Here is a 16,937-nt window from a genome sequence, read left to right as displayed (position 1 = left end):
ACACTTTCTATTTTCTTCAATCGCTATGGCAAAACCCAACACTCAACCGTTTCACTGACCCGAAGAAATAAAATTAAAAAAAGTTGGTGGAGAAAAATGCTCGACAGTGGTCACGGATTGGTCCTCATCAGACCATGGATCCACCCTGCACCAATGTCTGGATCGTCAAATAGTCCCGTTGCTAAACGGTTGGACAGTTCTTATCAGGGGAATTAATTGAATACTTCGTTTATGAGAAGATTAGCTTTAGGGAATATGCCTCAAACTCAATGGTTCCGTACCTTTTCTGGAAGATTTAGGAGACAGGGGTCAGTTGACCAATAGTTGCTAGCAGATTTATGGGCAATACGGAGTATGAGTTAGGGCTTTATTTTAATTCTAATTTATTTTTGTAATTCTTTGTTCCCCAGAAGCTATTGATGCTGACTGTCTTTTCCCTTTTTTCTTTTTCTTTCTTTTTTTTTTCTCCTGTTTTTGTTTTTTGTCTTTGATCCTCTGTGCCTTTTCCTCTATAAGCAGAGGTGTCCAGGAGATTGTCTGTAGTTGTTGCTCGAGATTTGGTTGGGCGTGCTATATAACAATGGCCGAGTTGCACAACAGAAAAGCCGAAAAGGTATGTGTTCATCTTTGGGTCTGATTTAGAAACAAAACAAGTGAGGCAAGGAAGCCGGAGGCCAGGCGCAAGTCATTGCTGACACCCTTTTCCTATAGGCTGTCGAGAAAGACACCACTCCTACCCTGAAAGAGCTCAAGGATGCAATTCCCAAAGAATGCTTCGAGTCCTCGGCCGTCACATCCCTCTTGTACCTGGCTCGCGACATCCTGTACTGCGCCATTCTGACTGTAGCTGCCTTTCAAATCCACCGTATTCCCTCATTACCGCTGCGTATAATAGCCTGGGCTACGTACGGTTTCTTCCAAGGTTGTGTCGGCACCGGAATATGGATTCTCTCACACGAGTGCGGCCACGGAGCTTTCTCGCCTAACCAGAGGCTTAATGACTTTGTGGGTTGGGCCGGGCATTCGTTCCTGATGGTGCCCTACTTCTCTTGGAAGATTACCCATGCCCGTCACCACCGCTACACCGGTCATATGGAGAAGGATACCGTATATGTGCCGTGGACAGACGAGGATCTAGCAAAGAAGAAAAATGTGCGGATTGAACAACTGAAGCATCTGACTGAGGAAACTCCAATTGTGTCTCTTCTGCAGTTGATTGGTCACCAGCTGTTCGGATGGCAAATCTATCTGCTCCTAAATGCCACCGCAGGCTCCAAAAGTCTGCCCGAAGGAGCAGGAAAGATGGGACCTGCAAACCATTTCAACTTTATGGGGCCACTCTTCACGGGCTCTCAGCGGGTTTCTATCGCACTGTCTGATTTGGGGCTGTTGATCATGGGCTCCATTCTGTACTATGCGTCTACCCAGGTTGGCGTCTGGAATGTCGTGCTGTTGTACTTCATCCCTTATCTCTGGGTTCACCACTGGCTGAGTATGTCTCCTAAACCCCCCCACCTTCCCCCTTTACATACATTACCTTTTTTTTTTTTTTTTTTTTTACTGTAAGAAGCAATTATCTAACATCTGCCCAGTCGCCATCACGTACCTTCAACATACCCACCCCGAAGTCCCACACTACACAGCCGAGGCCTGGACCTATACCAAGGGTGCGCTCGCCACTGTTGACCGCACTATCGGTTTCATCGGCCGTCACTTCTTCCACGAGATCATCGATTACCATGTCGTCCACCATCTGTTTAGCCGCATTCCATTTTACAAGGCCGAGGAAGCAACCAAAGCCATCCAGCCACTGCTCGGCGAAAAATACCACGAATCCAAGGACGAGAGTTTCCTCTATTCGCTGATGACGACATTCCGCAAATGCATCTATGTATCCGCGAAAGGAAGCTCCCAGCCCGGTGTTCTGCATTTTGTTAGGGCTGATGATAGCAAATGAGGAGTCTATGGGTCCCTGGAGGGCTCTATTGCTCCCAAACGTGAGGCTCTGAGAGCGGGAAGATTTTGCAAAAATAGACGATTTAGAACATAGAGGTGTACATTTGGAGTTTATTGTGTCATTGCGATTTATACCGGCCCACTTGAGGTGGATGTTTGAGACTTTTGTTTCTAATCACTTATAGACGGTCTAATTTATGGGCAATCGGCCAAGATACCAACGGGAGAAGTATTCAGAATTTTGTGATTTTCTATAATATCTATAAATGCATAGATACCTTCAGAGTTAGATCTTGTTTTTTTTAGACCTCTTAAGATTTTCGACAATGGGACGCCTGTGCCTCCTGCCACAGCAATAAACCATAATTATTAGAACTTAGAAGAGACGATCGAAATCTGATTTTTTTTTTTTTTTTTTTGCAACGTCTGAGGGGAATCCACGGCCTTATATGGCTCGAAGAGCGATATTTGTATGCTTCTATAGAAGGAATGTGTCAACTCCGCATCTATTGATGATAAATGCACTGCAATTAAGTTATCACTGTGGCGTAAAAGGGCTTTCAGCGCTCAGAGGAGTCCCGATTAAGGTTATCGGGGGGGGATTATAAACATTGGACCCAGTAATGAATGATGGGTCTCGCTTCCTTAGATCATTGGGTGGAATTTGTATGCAGACTGGGGAGCTAAATTAGAATTCAGAGGTTTATGTTGTCATCTCTGCTCCACACCTAGACTGAAGGTTCTTTATTCGTCACAGCTTTTCAAAAGTCGGCGTGCGTTTTTCTATGCCAGCCATCAAAGCCGTGGACACGTCGCCTGTTTGTATAGCAGCACTATTCCAGACAGCCGTGTAGCGAAGACCTTCAGAACGATGGCATTCGTTAGCTATTGGACGACCACAGGTGTAGGAATCAAAAATCAGACAAGCTGGAGACGGGAGTACAAGCCCAAAAGACTCCTTACCTTCGGCAATAGGATGGTCTCTGGACCAATTCAATAGTTCCTTAGTTCCTTGCACAGCAACCGGACTCTTTTGTGCAATAAGACTGGCAATATCCAAAGCTGCTCCCACCATTGCCTCTTTCGAATCATGAATCGAGTTCACGAATCCCACTCTATGAGCCTCTTCTGCGCCAAATATCCTCGCTGAAAGTGCTACTTCCTTCACCCAGCCAAAATTGCCTACGATCTTGGGTAGTCGGCTCAGTACGCCAATATCTGCTGCCATACCAATATCGACCTCCTTGACGGAGAAGTGAACATCTCGAGTACATATCCTAACATCGGCAGCTGCAGAAAGGTCGATCGCAAACCCGTACGAATATCCATGCATGGCAGCAATGACAGGCTTCTCGCAGCGCTCGATAGCAGTAAGGCAGTCCTGAAACTGATGGATATAGCGTCGAATGTTAACTGCTTTGCGTGCAGTGTCGGAACCACCCTTATCGCTGAAGAGCACTAGGGGGGCCTGTTTGACATCCAGTCCGGCAGTAAAGGCTTTGCTTCCTGCACCCGTGAGGACAATTGCACGGACAGAAGAATCAGAAGAAAGTTGATCGAAAACTTGACGCATCTCGAACCACATTCTATACCCAACGTCAGCAACGTCCGTGGCAAGCTTTTGCCAAAGGGCGCTATGCCCAGTTGCCTGTAACATACGGTTCAATAAATGCATTTAGTTTCTCTGGGCGGTTGATCTCGACATGGGCAAGATATGGTCGTTCTGCAGGAAACTGGACCGCGAAATATTTGTAAGAATACACAGAAGCTCCGGTAGCTGCCATCTTGTCGTTGGCTTGACTTTAACCTTTAGATGTGATGTATCTGTCCACCTTTTCAACCAGATCTCTAATTCAATGGTGAGACAGTCAGGTGAGGAAGTAGATCTGAGAATACCCCAGCCCTGTGCTGGGAGAAAGTCGTGGTATTTATCCTCATCATCTGGATAGCACATGGATCTCGGTTGACCTCGGTTTATAGTCGTGCTTACAGGGTTACTGTCCGCAATCCTGTAAGTATAAGCTCAAGGACTAATCGAACCATATGCTCCACTATCAAGGGGGAGGTTCATCATTTAGTTTTTGTGGGGTAAACCCGACTGATCGGGGTTGTTCACTAATCCGAAATGATCACGATGTCTCTGTATTCTACCACTAGATCGACCTCGGCCAGGGGTCCTGCGCTTCTCTACATCTTAGAACCATCGTGACCTATCGTCAATAACTTACAGCGCTATATCATCTTGTTAGGGATTTTAGGATATAGCTAATTAGATATTACAGGGTAGATCAAGTCTCTGGACGACCGAAGAATCCGTGCTATATATCCTTGGCCCTCAAGCTCAACAGACTTGAGAGTAAGCATCAGTTCAATCAAAGATAACACTGCATACTCTCAGTACTAACTACTAAGGGAGTAGTTATAACAGATATAACATGGGCTATAGTTCTCTTCCCTGGATAGACACCTGATTTCGATGGCTGATAATCGATAAGCTTATCGATAAGGCGGCCAGACCGTCGGCCCTGAAGCCAGCAGCCAATCAGAAGCGGACCATTAGTCTCCACTCCGCAAAAAGTCGGACTTTCAATTTTCACTCCGGGAACTATTTTGTATCTCCGCAAAAACAAGCCAGCAAAAGGGCGCCATTCTTTTTTTTTTTTGTCGTTTATTGGTGTGAATCTCTGTTTTATTTTCCTTTATTCAATGCAGCAGGCAAAGTGAAAAACAAATTAAGCACCCTCTTTCTCTTACCGAAATGCAAAATATCGCGCACAAGCCGGGGGACGTGGCGCGAGAATCGCTCGCGTCGCCACTCCCGACAGAAGCCTTGCCAGCAAGGCCCAATGTGTCGTCTTTAGGATCATGGTCTCATATGATCGCTGGCGCGTGAGTGGTCCTGGAAGGAATACTCTATGGGCATATATACTAAGACTCGTGTCAATACAGCGCAGGTGGAATGGTCACGGCGGTTCTCACAAGCCCACTCGATGTCCTCCGAACCAGGTACGATACAATTGCAGAAATCTTGCTTGCACAGATTGTGTCAGTAGGCTAACACAATTCGGTACGACTATAGGTTACAAACAGACTATTACCAAACCCAAGCAGCGAAGTCTCATCCGATTCCTACACAGCCCCATCTTCGTCCATCATTCTATCGCACCTCCCTCCTTCACTTCCGCGACACATTCGAAATTCTCTTCTCCATTCACCGCGTGGAAGGCTGGCGAGGTCTCTTTAAGGGTCTTGGACCCAGTCTGACCGGAGTCGTTCCGGCCAGCGCGGTCAAGTTCTACACATACGGAAACTGCAAACGGCTTCTTCCGGAAATTATCGGATGCGAAAAGGATTCATCACTGGTACATGCCCTGTCCGCTGCATGCGCCGGGATTGCCACCGGCTCGGCCACAAATCCGATCTGGGTGGTTAAGACGCGACTTCAGCTTGATAAGGCCGGGGCCCGACGATACAAGAATAGTCTGGATTGCGCCCGGCAGGTTCTGCAACAGGAGGGACCAAAGGGCTTTTACCGGGGCTTGTCAGCAAGTTTCCTAGGTACAATTGAGACGACATTGCACCTGGCAATGTATGAGAGGTTCAAGGGGATGATCTCGAAGAAGATTGACCTCGACGAAAAGAGCGATACAAATGGACTTGTTCAGGGCCTTGCTATGAGTGGAGCGTCAGGCTTGTCGAAGTTGATCGCGTGTTTGATCGCGTATCCCCATGAGGTAAGCTCCGGACCTAGTCTTCTCAGATCAGAATATTTAATTTAACTCGTCGCAGGTTATCAGGACTAGATTACGACAGGCTCCGATGGCAGACGGTCGCCAGAAGTACACTGGAATCCTTCAATGTGCGCGGTTGATTCTGAAGGAAGAGGGTGCAGCTGCTCTGTATGGAGGCTTGACGGCACATCTCCTTCGGACCGTTCCTTCTGCTGCTATTACAATTGGTACCTATGAGCTGGTCCTCAAGGTCCTCGAGCGTCGCTAAGCTCGTGCTTACGTGAGGCCCAGGCCTAGGCCTCGATATTCCCTTCTCATGTATTATAGATGTACGATAGACCAGGTGCAACGATACCTTGTAATATAATAACGACATTCAAGATAAAAGGAAAATGTTGATGATCCTTCTGGAGACAAAGTCGCACAAATGTGGATTACTATGTCGACCGAGGCACTTGTCCCTTTTGACGATAAATGCGACACTTTGAATTCCGACCATAACCCTACTTGGCGAGGGATACAGACGAAATATCAACACATGTTGGATCCCCCGGCATTCCTTCCTACGCATGAGGGAACGCATCGAATCCCGACGCCTTCTCTCGTTCACTACGTGAAGTTAGTGACACACCTAGCTTGCCCTATATAGGTACCAGCGCTCCGTAGCTTGGGTTTCGCACATACAACCACCAAGCAGTCCAAAAGATAAACAATAGATCTCGCAGAACGTCATCCCAGACCCACCATACTCGCAGAGAGATACACGGGGATTGCCCCTCATGGAGGAGGGGGCTTTACATATCGCCAGCCCCTCACATGCATGGTTCCCTAGAAGAGGGCCCCATTCATCTGCGTCATTATACTCTTAGGGCAAGGATCTCCACGAGTCGGCGGAGTCCAAAAATATGGAAAGGGAAGCGGGGCAGCATAGAAGGGGACAGAGGCGATCTGATGCACGACGTCAGCTGCATTCTGACCTGGGCCTTGGAGACCGAGATTATCCGAGGGACAGCCAATGGACTGCAAGCCATTGCACCTTGCCCGGCTACTAATAGGACAATAAAGGACAAGGATATGTTAACCAACATCTACCATTATCCTGTTTGATCTTCCGTCAACTACGCTGAGCTTCAGACGCCATGGCCACTCAAACGGAATCTGTAGTGGAAGTACCCATAACCAAATCCACGAAGCCTCTGGAAAAGTATGTCCATCCGCCCGAGTCAAAGCAAGACTGTGAGTAGCCAGAAATCCGATCACCAAACACAAAGTACTAAGACGACCCAGTGAAATATGCGGACTTGGTCACAATTGACCTGTCGGAGTTTGATCGCCCTGGCGGAAAAGAGAAACTCGCAGCACAGCTAAAGCAGGCTGCTCACGAAGTTGGTATATACTATTCCCATTTCTTACCTCATCTCTTACCTATCTCATCAATCCAACAGAGCACCAAACTGATGTGCAGTTGAACAGGCTTCTTCTACGTAACCAATTTCGGTCTCACTCAAGAACAAATCGACCGGCAGTTCGCCATCGCGAAAGAGTTCTTCTCACTCCCAGAGAAAGAACGACTGAGTTTCCGCGCCCCCTTAGAAGAGGGAATCTACAATGGCTACCGACCTCTGGGTTCGATTGAGATCCTGCCCGGACTGCGCGACAACATCGAATTTTACAACATCATGAAATTCCTTCCTCAGTACGATCGGACCCACCCAGACGTAGTGAGACGCTACTGGGAGGAAATCGAGCAGTTCCACCGACACTGCCACGAGCATATTGCTTATAAACTCTTCCGACTGCTTGCAATCATTCTGGAACTCCCAGAAGATCAGCTTGTGGATGGACATCGCTATGAGGCAGAATGCGACAGCGGCCTCCGCTACATGTGTTACCGGGCCCGCTCACCGGAAGAGAACGAGAAATACAAGCATCTCTACTCCCGTGGACACACGGACAATGGCACCATCACCTTTGTGTTCCAGCAGCCCGTCGCCGCCCTCCAGGTCAAGAAATATGACGATTCGGAATGGGAATACCTCCCGATCCGTCCAGGCACGCTGTCAGTGAACATCGCCGATATCATGACCATGCTGTCGAATGGATGGTTGAAGAGCGGCGTGCACCGCGTGATCGTACCTCCTGAGGACCAGCAACACCACGATCGGCTGGGACTGCTGTACTTTGTGCGGCCGAGCGATCGCTTGAAGTTGAAGAGTGTGGATAGTCCGTTGCTTCGGAGAGAGGGGTATCATAAAGATACCACCGATATCGATATTCCGGCCCCTGAATGGACCCGGACGAGGATCAAGAAGAACTGGACTAGATCTCCCACCGATTTGGGGGAGAATGTTACCATGGGGGGATTCAAGGCGAAGGTTTTCTATGAATAATTTTAGACTGTCCTCCAAAGCCTCTCATCTATGAAATATACTCAGTTTCTGCTTCAACTCTTACATGACCAATTTGGGACTCTCCTTATCTCGAAACCAGAAACCTCGTTTGACAACTGATTCGAGAAACTTGCTCAATTTGACCGCTTGTAAGCTGCTCTAGATAAATTACCCTACGCCTCTTTGCCAAAGAAACTTCTTGGCAATGAGGTAGCAAAGCAAGGAAGCAGCATATCATCGTGTGAAGGGTCCTTTGCCCACGATGCACAGTAAATTTGTGTGACCATGAAGTTCAAGTGGGGAAGTTCGTATGAATTACTTGTTGGATAAGGATCTACTGTGTAGAGGGCGTAGGACTGGGTAAAAGATCCACCTAAATCGTGCAGAATGCTAGTAATAATTGCCAATTTGTAAAACCGGGCCGCCAGCTGGGACCCAGCGTTATACGAAAGTACAGTTCGTTCAGTTCAGCCCATTGGCGGGGCCGCTCGACTTAACTTTAGATCAGCGCTTTGGCCTCAGGTCTCCGCAACACATGCCATATCCTTTGGTGAAATCATCCACTGTTAGGGTCAAATTTACTCTGTACATGCAACTAAAATAGCAGAAAGAGGGGGTTCTGCATAAATAAGAAGAGGGGTAGATGGGTTAAATTGTATACTCAGTTGACCAACAGCTACTAATCAATCAACTCGACCTCCGTCCCACACATCAGGGCTCAGGTAGCCACCGTCTCCCATCCCAACCTTTTACAACTTATTCATCCTTGTCCTCCACACCAAGGCCGACGCACGCAACATCTCATTGGTAAGGATCATGACGCCCTCATCAGCCCCGATCCCAGGCTTAGAGAGCAGGAAGCCCGGTTGCGTGGCCAAGGCAACATGCGCCGTAACCCGGGCAGAAACATCAGTTTCATTGGCCGATCCTCCAAGACAGCATCCCACGCCCTTGTCCTGGCAATAAAGTACGGCGTCAATGCTGTTATGTACCCCTCCCAGATCAGGCATCTTGATCTGCACGTAATCCACGGCGTCTGCATCAGCGAATTTCCGAATATCCTCCAGCGTATTGCACCATTCGTCGGCGACAATCTGGACGTGGATCGATCGCTTTCGCAGGAGTTGCCGCAGATTTACTAGTCGTCGGATTTGCTCGGACTGAGTGGGTGCGATGATTGGGGATTCAATGAGCAGATCGTATGGCTGGGCGGATCGCTGTAGCTGGCCCAGGAAACATGCCAAGTTCTCATTGTCGGGGAATAGATCACCAATTGTTCCGTAGACGTCGAAGTGAAATCGTGGACGGTATCCAGGGCTTCCTCGCTCTTGAACCCGTTGAGATACGGTCTTGATGTAGTCTATTAACGTTTTGCCTTGGGGTCCTATGTCATGGACATGCACGAAGGAGGCATGGGGAAGCATTGCGACTCGTTTCATAATCATGCGGTCCAATTGTAAATGATCGTTCCGGTGACAGGAGGCTAGGATGTCAATCGGATGACGTGACAATGCGGTCCCCCATTCGCGCGATATGATCTCGGCCATGGTGCATCGATGCACCAATGCAGTGGCCGCGAGAAGCGCCTGCGTAACCCCATATCTAACAGCGGAGTGCAATTTATCATGCTGTAACTCAGGCCATGGCCCGTCCATTATAATTGCATTGTTCCGGAATTGAGTAACGTCGCATGCAAGGAGTCGAGGCTTGACGATGGACTCTAAGATAGGGAGATGCTCTTCAGCGATGAAGAGGGGGTCCCGAGACGCAGCTCCAGAAAAGATCACGTCGGCACAGTCGCCAACTGCAATTGTACCATCTGGGAGATGAATTAGGATAGAGATAGCTTGACCGGCTTGTACCACGCTCTTGAAGCCGGGTGTTTGAGGGGGTATGTTATCAATTAGTGGATCATATGTTGGGCTCTGTCGAACTGCTTGGAGGTCTTTCACGAAATATCCGGAAAGACCGACAACAAATTGAACATCAGACGGGTACATGGTACTTGAGTTACAATTGATAATACCTGGTTCTAAAGGTATACTACGATGCAAAGTATGTACCTATATACTCCCGAGGAAAAACCTACACAGTAGTTCAGTGGGTGGATCATTTCCCACCGGAAGAAAGCTGGACATGGAGATATGATCGGCATCAAGATCCTGCGCCTAGATTGACCCCATCGACCATGATGCTACTAGTATGCCTTTGCCGATGTGTACATCCCACGGAGTCGTCTAATACCCGGCTACAAGGAGTGTACCATCGTCTAGAGTGCCAACAACCTACAGTAATCAGTCAGCAACAAAGAAATGAAGGTATGATCATATCGTTAAGATAGCGCTATCAGAATTTTAAGTGGTAGCTTTTGGGAAGTCGGAAAAATAGAGACTTTCAGGGCCCAGTAAAGCTTCATTGGGGCCAAATATTAATTAGTGTTAGTTATACGCGAGCGATGGATTTGAGGCGAGTGTTTATGGGTATTATGGCGAAGTGTGGGGGGGGGGGGGGCCAGATGCAGTAAAAACTACAAACAAAAAAAGAATGACCGACGCAGGGATCGAACCTGCAATCTCTTGATTCGTAGTCAAGCGCCTTGCCATTGGGCCAGCCGGCCAGTTGTTGTTTTTTTTCTTACCTAATTAATAATATATCCCGTAAATGTTTGTTGCAAAAAGCCTAAGATAATGCAGAATGTTCCCCAAAAGAGGTTGCACATCGATAGGTCCTACAAAGACAGTAACCTTACCATAAACCGGACTCTAGCATGATACAACTACTATGCGCCTTGAAAACAGCTTTGGAATTAGTTTGGTGTACTATTTAAGGTGCTTTTGCCTGATGTACCGAGAATGCCAAACTTCAAGTCCAAAATATATATATGCAAACCATACCTCGCAGGGCCTATATTCTATAGCTAGCTAATGAATTTGGCAAATTCGCATAGGCTAACTCTCAGCTTTAGAAAGGACGCACAACGAAAGACATCTAACCAAGCTAATACTAGAAGACAACTGGAAAATTCTACTTGGGAACCGTGGCATGCCTCAATTGGGGTTTATTGCCAAGTTTCGAATACGAGCTTCGATATAGGAGTTGAGCTACCTGGAAGCAGGGAGAATATAGTCTTATTAATCATTGATTTCAAATCAGCGTTGAGTCACAACAAGATGCACTGATAGTGCTTTCCTAAGAACTGTGTGCATATAAATGGGTTTGTGATGATGGTTTACTTCCAGCCTCCGAACGAGACAAACACAATCACCCGTACCCTACAATGTCTAAGCACATAAGCATATTCGGACTCGGAGCCATGGGAACGGCCCTCGCAGCCAAGTACCTCGAACATGGCTACAGAACAACCGTTTGGAATCGAACCTCTGCAAAGGCAACTCCGCTCGTTCAGCAGGGTGCCCAGCTAGCCTCTACAATCTCGGAGGGGTTAAACGCCAGCGACCTCATCATTATGTGCCTCCTTAACAATCAAGCTGTCGAGGGCATTCTACGGGATGCACTTCACGCTTTGCCCAGTAAGACTATTGTCAATCTTACCAATGGGACGCCAAACCAGGCTCGCAAACTCGCAGATTTTGTCACCTCCCACGGAGCACACTACATCCACGGCGGCATTATGGCGGTTCCCACCATGATTGGCTCTCCGCTCGCTGTCCTGCTTTACAGTGGAGGGCCTTTTGAGCTATTCGAGAGCATTGAAAGTCACCTATCTCTCCTTGGAATGAGTAAATTTCTCGGTACCGATGCAGGGTCTGCCTCTCTGCATGATTTAGCTCTGTTGTCGGGAATGTACGGTCTCTTCTCTGGGTTTCTGCATGCAGTTGCTCTGGTCAAGTCTGAGAAGGGTACTACCGCTATCGGGCTATTGCCGCTTCTGACTCCATGGTTGTCGGCAATGATGGGATATCTTAGTTCTATCGCGAAACAGCTCGACGAGGGTGACTATGCCACTCAGGGGTCTAACCTGGGAATGCAATTGGCCGGAGTAGAAAACATTCTCAAAGCTGGCGAGGAGCAGGGGGTCTCCTCGCAGATGATCCTTCCAATGAAGGCGTTGATAGAGAAAGCAGTGGGTGAGGGGCATGGGGGTGAGGATCTATCAGCGCTCATTAAATACTTTGAGGTGGAGAAGGTTCTGGATTAATGGATTGCTAGCATTCTATGCTGTGCTAAACCAATTCTCGTTGTTCATCTCATTACTTTATGGTAGCATATAGCAAATGAACCTTTGATTCCATTACTACTTTACACTTCCGCGTCTTGTAAGCGTGCCCCTCCTAATCTGTTGCCCAGGATGAAGGTGACAACAAACTCGAATATTTTTCTTCGTGAAAGTCAGATGTGCAAGAGACAGTGACGCTAACAGGATGTAACGCCCGCTTATCTCTGATAGTTCATATATTAACATAGTGTGTATATGATTAAATGATGTTTACATGACCCTGGTTATCAGCTCTCACGGGGAGATATACACTAAAGGGGAAAGCTGCAATTGATGACAATTGATTGCTCACAATCTAATTTTGGGAAGATGGTCACAGAGAAAGGTTATTTCTAGGCTTTTGTAATAATACCTTCATTTTATCTTTACATTACATAGCATACGTACAGTAAAACCCACAGTAGCTTTTCCTCGCCCAGATTCAACAGAACACCACTAATGTGCCTTCAATAACGCCAGCCCACCATCAAGTGTCACCTCCGAGCCCGTTGTGAAGGTCGCCTCGAAAGCGAGGAACAGAACGGCACGCGCGACCTCGATCGGCTCTCCAATCCTACCTAGGGGTGTAGTCTGAACACCCTGGTTTTCGAACTCCCGTAGATCATCACTCGAGGCACTTGCAACACCCATCGTTGGGGTCTTCACAAAACCGGGGGAGACCGCATTGACTCGGATCTTCCGACCAACCAGCTCCGCTGCCAATGTCTGTACAAACGACCGGACGGCAGCCTTGGAGGCGGAGTATATCGCCATGCCAGGGATACCGACCTGATTTGAGACCGAGGTGGTGAATACGATGGAACCGCCATCTTTAAGGAGAGGGGATAGCTTTTGCGCGACGAAGAAGGCACCGAACACGTTAGTGTCGAATGTTCGTCGGAAGGACTCTTCTGACACGGTAGCGAATGGCTCCAGAGAAGCATAACCAGCGTTGACAAACAGAAGATCGATGCCTTGTCCAGAACCGAAAGAGGACTGCGCCGTCTGAACAAGATTAGATATGGCCGCGGTGGAAGTGATATCGCATTGCACAATTTCGGCCTTATTTTTCAGCTGTTGCTTTGCTGCTTCAATGGGTTCAGGGCTACGGCCGGTGACGAGGACTTTTGCACCCTCGTCAACTAGAAGCTGAGCTGTTGATAGACCGATCCCATGGCTACCACCTATGATGACCACATTTTTGCCCGAGTATGATGCCATTGGTTTTGTTTTCGTAAAGAAAGAATGTCAAAAGATCAAAAACAGTAGACTTCGTCCGTAGTAATTGGAGAGTCGTTGGTGATTGCTAGAGATAGACGGCTTCCTCGATAGAGTTGCTCCCTTTATTCCCTGGCCTCAGTCCAACCTTTATACCTCGCAGGCTTGATGGGGCTCCCTATTTCCCTATGCATGATTTCTAGCAAAATCGCAAGGGAACGACATCGTGCTTCGTACCAAGTGATTGGGCCTCGTATTCACGCTTGGCATCTGTAATTGAAAACGAGCTGCTAGAAGAATCACCACGATCGTTGGTAATCTTGATTATAAATACAAGTTTGTTTATTGTGACATGACTCATATAATTATCGTGTTCGATAGTGATGCTATATTTCTAAGCAATCTTCGATGTACTTCTATGAAAAGGGTAGGAAAAAGGAAGATTGCTTCGTTGTTGGATCTTGGCATTTCTGAAAACTTTGCCCTCGGGTTTTCATTGGATAATTGCTAGAGTTAGTGATGTAGCATCTTTGGATTTATCAAAGAGCTTCATGAGTCTCGCCAAATTGGGATTCCCTAGCGAAGGAATGTGTTGTACTTAGCAAATACAAGACGGATGGCTGGTAGTTGGTAACTAATCGCAAGTATATATGGATATAACATGTCTGGATTCTTTGCCACTTAAGAATTACTCCTATTGTGGGCGCTCTCGATTGGAATTGGATGGGCTTGCAATTGCTGTCTCCTGTAGATCCTTCTACGTAGCTCATGAATACACCTGATGTGAGAAATACTAAAGAATTATTAAAGTGTTCGGTTGATAAATGTATGGTTCTAACTAGAAACGAATGAATGGGAAGTTAAAAATACAAAATTGTTGTCGACCACAGCTAAGACCTTCACCTCTTTAGGTTTTCCCTGGTCCCCAACCATATCATCTAACAGCTAGCCAAGGGCTCCTTGAACTTGCAGGTGTTGCTGGAGCCGGAGGAAACCTTCTTGGGCTCCTTGCCGTTGTTGTCGGTACCCTCGTACTCGACACAGATCTCCTTAACGCTGCTAGCACAGCCGTCAATGGTGGCCGAGTCGCCGAGGTTAGGGTTGATGCCGACAAGAGTCTTGCCGTTGCTGGCCTTGATACCGCTGATCTGCACGGTACGCTTGAACTGCTTCTTGCAGTTGCCGCAGGAGCGGTAAAGCTTGCCGAAGTTCTGGACAGTGAAGTCCTGGATGATGGCAGAGCCGCCGCTGTTGTGCTGGATGACCTTGTCATCGGCACCTTGGGCACCACCGCCAATGACCTTGTGGACGCCGTTGCCGGTACCCTTGAAGGTGAGGGCATCTATAAATGTTTATTAGTTCGTTGAACACTATGAATAGGAGAGAGAAGAGGTGAGATGGCGAATGAACATACCCTCGCAGACTTCTTGCCACCAGACGTTCTCAATGGTACAAGAACCCTCACAGTGCACACCCTCAATCTGGTCAGCACCAATGATGGCGTTGCGAAGGATACCACCATCAGCGACGATGAAGACGGCGTCCTTGTCGCCACCCTCCTTCTGACCGGTACACTTGACACCACGGCCGAAGGTCTTCATGCCACCATCATAGGTACCCTTGACGTAGTAAGGTTCCTTAAAGGTCTGGCTGCCCTTGGAAGCGGGAATGGGGAATGCGGCGCGCTCGTTCAGCTGGTGGAACTTCTGGTGCGAAGAGGCATCGTGAGGGCTGGCCAGAGCCGAGGTGAGGAGGAGGGGAACGAGGAGAAGTTTCTGGTACATGGTGGAATGCGAGGAATGGTTGATAGCGAAGAGAAGTTTGATGTGATTGTTGCTCTCCTTGTCTGAAAGACTCTGAGAAGGGTAATGATGAAGAATTTATACTTCTTCCAGGGGTATACAGACCCAAGAATTGGTTGTTCACATCTGAATGAACAATTTAATGGTCTTGGTATGTCTTGTTTCAATTTACCACCCACGGTATGGTTGACATGCTGGGTGTAAAGGCGAAACAGCGGTCAGCTTGAAGCTCTGCTTAGAAGTCCACTAGAACACGACCCTGAGCTCTTTGGATGGGGTCTATGGATGGGTCTCCACTCGAACCTACATCCGCTGAGCATTTGCCGACCTTTCAGTTGGCAGGGTCTGTTTGGCGCTGAAGGATCAAGGCTTCTTTGAGTATCAGCCCGCGACAATTGGGGTTTCTCCGGACATCCGATTGGTGGTAATTGGCCAGTAGTTTTGTCCCTCAATAACTAGTTAGTGTCTAAGGGAAATTTCCAGGTCCGTGTGGTGAGATAATCCAAAGGGTCTTGACTCCTGATTCGGGCTGATCCCGGATCAACTCCTGCCAAGTCTGGTAACGATAGGCCTCACACAACCAAGGGCTATAATATGTATTGCGGCATTGTCTACCCAATTGGGAATAACGGGGGAGAGCCCTGGTCTTCTAATGGGCTTCTTTGGCTATTTAGCTATATTAGAGACCCTACTTGTTTCACTCTAACGGAACCTTTCTCTGTGGCGGAGCAAGCTCAGCTACTGGAGACGACGGTACGAGCATTAGTTCCACCGTCAAACTAGTGACCGTGGAACGGACAAGCGGGAAGTCCTGCCGCAGAGAGAGACGTTCCGTGATTCCAGAAAATTTATGGGCTAATTGCTATTTTTTTTTTGTTGACATAAGCTTTATATGTACGATGAGTGCTCTGATACTGCTCAAAATACTAAACTACAGTGATCTCCAGTCCTTGATATCATCGGGAATGGGTGATAACCGCAGGCCAAATCCCGCAGGGTCAAATTACCGACAGTGAGCCAAGAGATTCCAAGAATTGCCAAGCCAACCTTATGTTTCAAGTCGGCTCGGGGAATAAATAGGATGGGATGCATGGCCCAGAGCCTAATGGGCCATCCGGAGGTTCCTGCGCGGAAATTTGTTAATTCGCCGTGGTATCGCCGTGATAATGTGAACTTGTATAATTAGTATCATGCTAATAACCAATCGGTCAGTCGCAAGACGCCACACTGGAAATTATACATACTCATAAGGAGGAGCAAATTACTTGCACGTGTTTATCATCGTATAGGTATGGATAAATTAGCATCATCATGGACTTTTTCCATATTTACCGCGACTCCTGGAGTATCAGGCAAAGACCTAACAACAACACCAAAGGGTGAGCGTTGTGTCAATCCCAACTATGTTCTGATGATCATTGATAGCTACTTCCACTGGATAAGACTTTTATCATGGGACAGGTGTAGATTGGTCAAAAAAAAAATGGCAATAAGAGCCAGCTAACAAGCCACTTACCAGTGGTTCATCCCTCAGAGATCTGAATTCTTCGGAAGACAACAAGTCCTTGCCATTGCTGTTATCAACCAGCTGAATTGTCAGAGGACGTTGGACCATATAACCCAC

The 16,937-nt window shown here is 47.6% G+C and overlaps 8 protein-coding genes and 1 non-coding gene across 9 annotated transcripts; 4 read left to right on the top strand and 5 right to left on the bottom strand.

The window, feature by feature from the left end:
* The first annotated feature begins 485 nt into the window (after nt 1-485).
* BDV27DRAFT_136979 (oleate delta-12 desaturase) lies at nt 486-2,166 on the top strand. Its single transcript, XM_032068891.1, has 3 exons — nt 486-613; nt 712-1,492; nt 1,593-2,166. Exons 1-3 carry the CDS (start codon nt 581-583, stop codon nt 1,955-1,957), a joined length of 1,179 nt encoding a protein of 392 aa, XP_031921964.1. The 5' UTR covers nt 486-580; the 3' UTR covers nt 1,958-2,166.
* Nucleotides 2,167-2,707: 541 nt separating this feature from the next.
* BDV27DRAFT_150055 (ClpP/crotonase-like domain-containing protein) lies at nt 2,708-3,740 on the bottom strand (the record flags this gene model as incomplete). Its single annotated transcript, XM_032071165.1, has 3 exons — nt 2,708-2,817; nt 2,920-3,542; nt 3,616-3,740. The coding sequence occupies 3 exons, from the start codon at nt 3,738-3,740 to the stop codon at nt 2,708-2,710; spliced, it is 858 nt and encodes a 285-aa protein (XP_031921963.1).
* Nucleotides 3,741-4,599: 859 nt separating this feature from the next.
* BDV27DRAFT_136978 (mitochondrial carrier domain-containing protein) lies at nt 4,600-5,997 on the top strand. The gene is made up of 4 exons (XM_032068890.1): nt 4,600-4,845; nt 4,906-4,962; nt 5,036-5,690; nt 5,746-5,997. Exons 1-4 carry the CDS (start codon nt 4,715-4,717, stop codon nt 5,953-5,955), a joined length of 1,053 nt encoding a protein of 350 aa, XP_031921962.1. The 5' UTR covers nt 4,600-4,714; the 3' UTR covers nt 5,956-5,997.
* Nucleotides 5,998-6,445: 448 nt separating this feature from the next.
* BDV27DRAFT_61148 (putative oxidoreductase, 2OG-Fe(II) oxygenase family) lies at nt 6,446-8,164 on the top strand. The gene is made up of 3 exons (XM_032077087.1): nt 6,446-6,923; nt 6,975-7,076; nt 7,161-8,164. The coding sequence occupies exons 1-3, from the start codon at nt 6,827-6,829 to the stop codon at nt 8,075-8,077; spliced, it is 1,116 nt and encodes a 371-aa protein (XP_031921961.1). The 5' UTR covers nt 6,446-6,826; the 3' UTR covers nt 8,078-8,164.
* Nucleotides 8,165-8,575: 411 nt separating this feature from the next.
* On the bottom strand, nt 8,576-10,194 carry BDV27DRAFT_136974 (putative methylaspartate ammonia-lyase). Its single transcript, XM_032068889.1, has one exon. It carries the CDS (start codon nt 10,075-10,077, stop codon nt 8,827-8,829), a length of 1,251 nt encoding a protein of 416 aa, XP_031921960.1. The 5' UTR covers nt 10,078-10,194; the 3' UTR covers nt 8,576-8,826.
* A 428-nt stretch (nt 10,195-10,622) lies between these two features.
* BDV27DRAFT_t215 lies at nt 10,623-10,694 on the bottom strand. Its single transcript has one exon. It is a non-coding gene; the product is annotated as a tRNA-Arg (tRNA).
* Nucleotides 10,695-11,354: 660 nt separating this feature from the next.
* On the top strand, nt 11,355-12,236 carry BDV27DRAFT_150051 (NAD(P)-dependent oxidoreductase; the record flags this gene model as incomplete). The annotated part of the gene is made up of 1 exon (XM_032071164.1): nt 11,355-12,236. The coding sequence occupies one exon, from the start codon at nt 11,355-11,357 to the stop codon at nt 12,234-12,236; it is 882 nt and encodes a 293-aa protein (XP_031921959.1).
* Nucleotides 12,237-12,749: 513 nt separating this feature from the next.
* BDV27DRAFT_168981 (putative short chain dehydrogenase) lies at nt 12,750-13,592 on the bottom strand (the record flags this gene model as incomplete). The annotated part of the gene is made up of 1 exon (XM_032074911.1): nt 12,750-13,592. Exon 1 carries the CDS (start codon nt 13,512-13,514, stop codon nt 12,750-12,752), a length of 765 nt encoding a protein of 254 aa, XP_031921958.1. The 5' UTR covers nt 13,515-13,592.
* Nucleotides 13,593-14,449: 857 nt separating this feature from the next.
* Nucleotides 14,450-15,295, bottom strand: BDV27DRAFT_163152 (pectate lyase; the record flags this gene model as incomplete). The annotated part of the gene is made up of 2 exons (XM_032073510.1): nt 14,450-14,853; nt 14,926-15,295. The coding sequence occupies 2 exons, from the start codon at nt 15,293-15,295 to the stop codon at nt 14,450-14,452; spliced, it is 774 nt and encodes a 257-aa protein (XP_031921957.1).
* Nucleotides 15,296-16,937: the final 1,642 nt, after the last annotated feature.

The sequence above is a fragment of the Aspergillus caelatus genome, assembly GCF_009193585.1.
Source record: "Aspergillus caelatus strain CBS 763.97 unplaced genomic scaffold BDV27scaffold_299, whole genome shotgun sequence".
Taxonomy (NCBI): domain Eukaryota; kingdom Fungi; phylum Ascomycota; class Eurotiomycetes; order Eurotiales; family Aspergillaceae; genus Aspergillus; species Aspergillus caelatus.
Note: the sequence above shows the minus strand (reverse complement) of the source record. Positions and strands in the feature narration are given on the sequence as shown.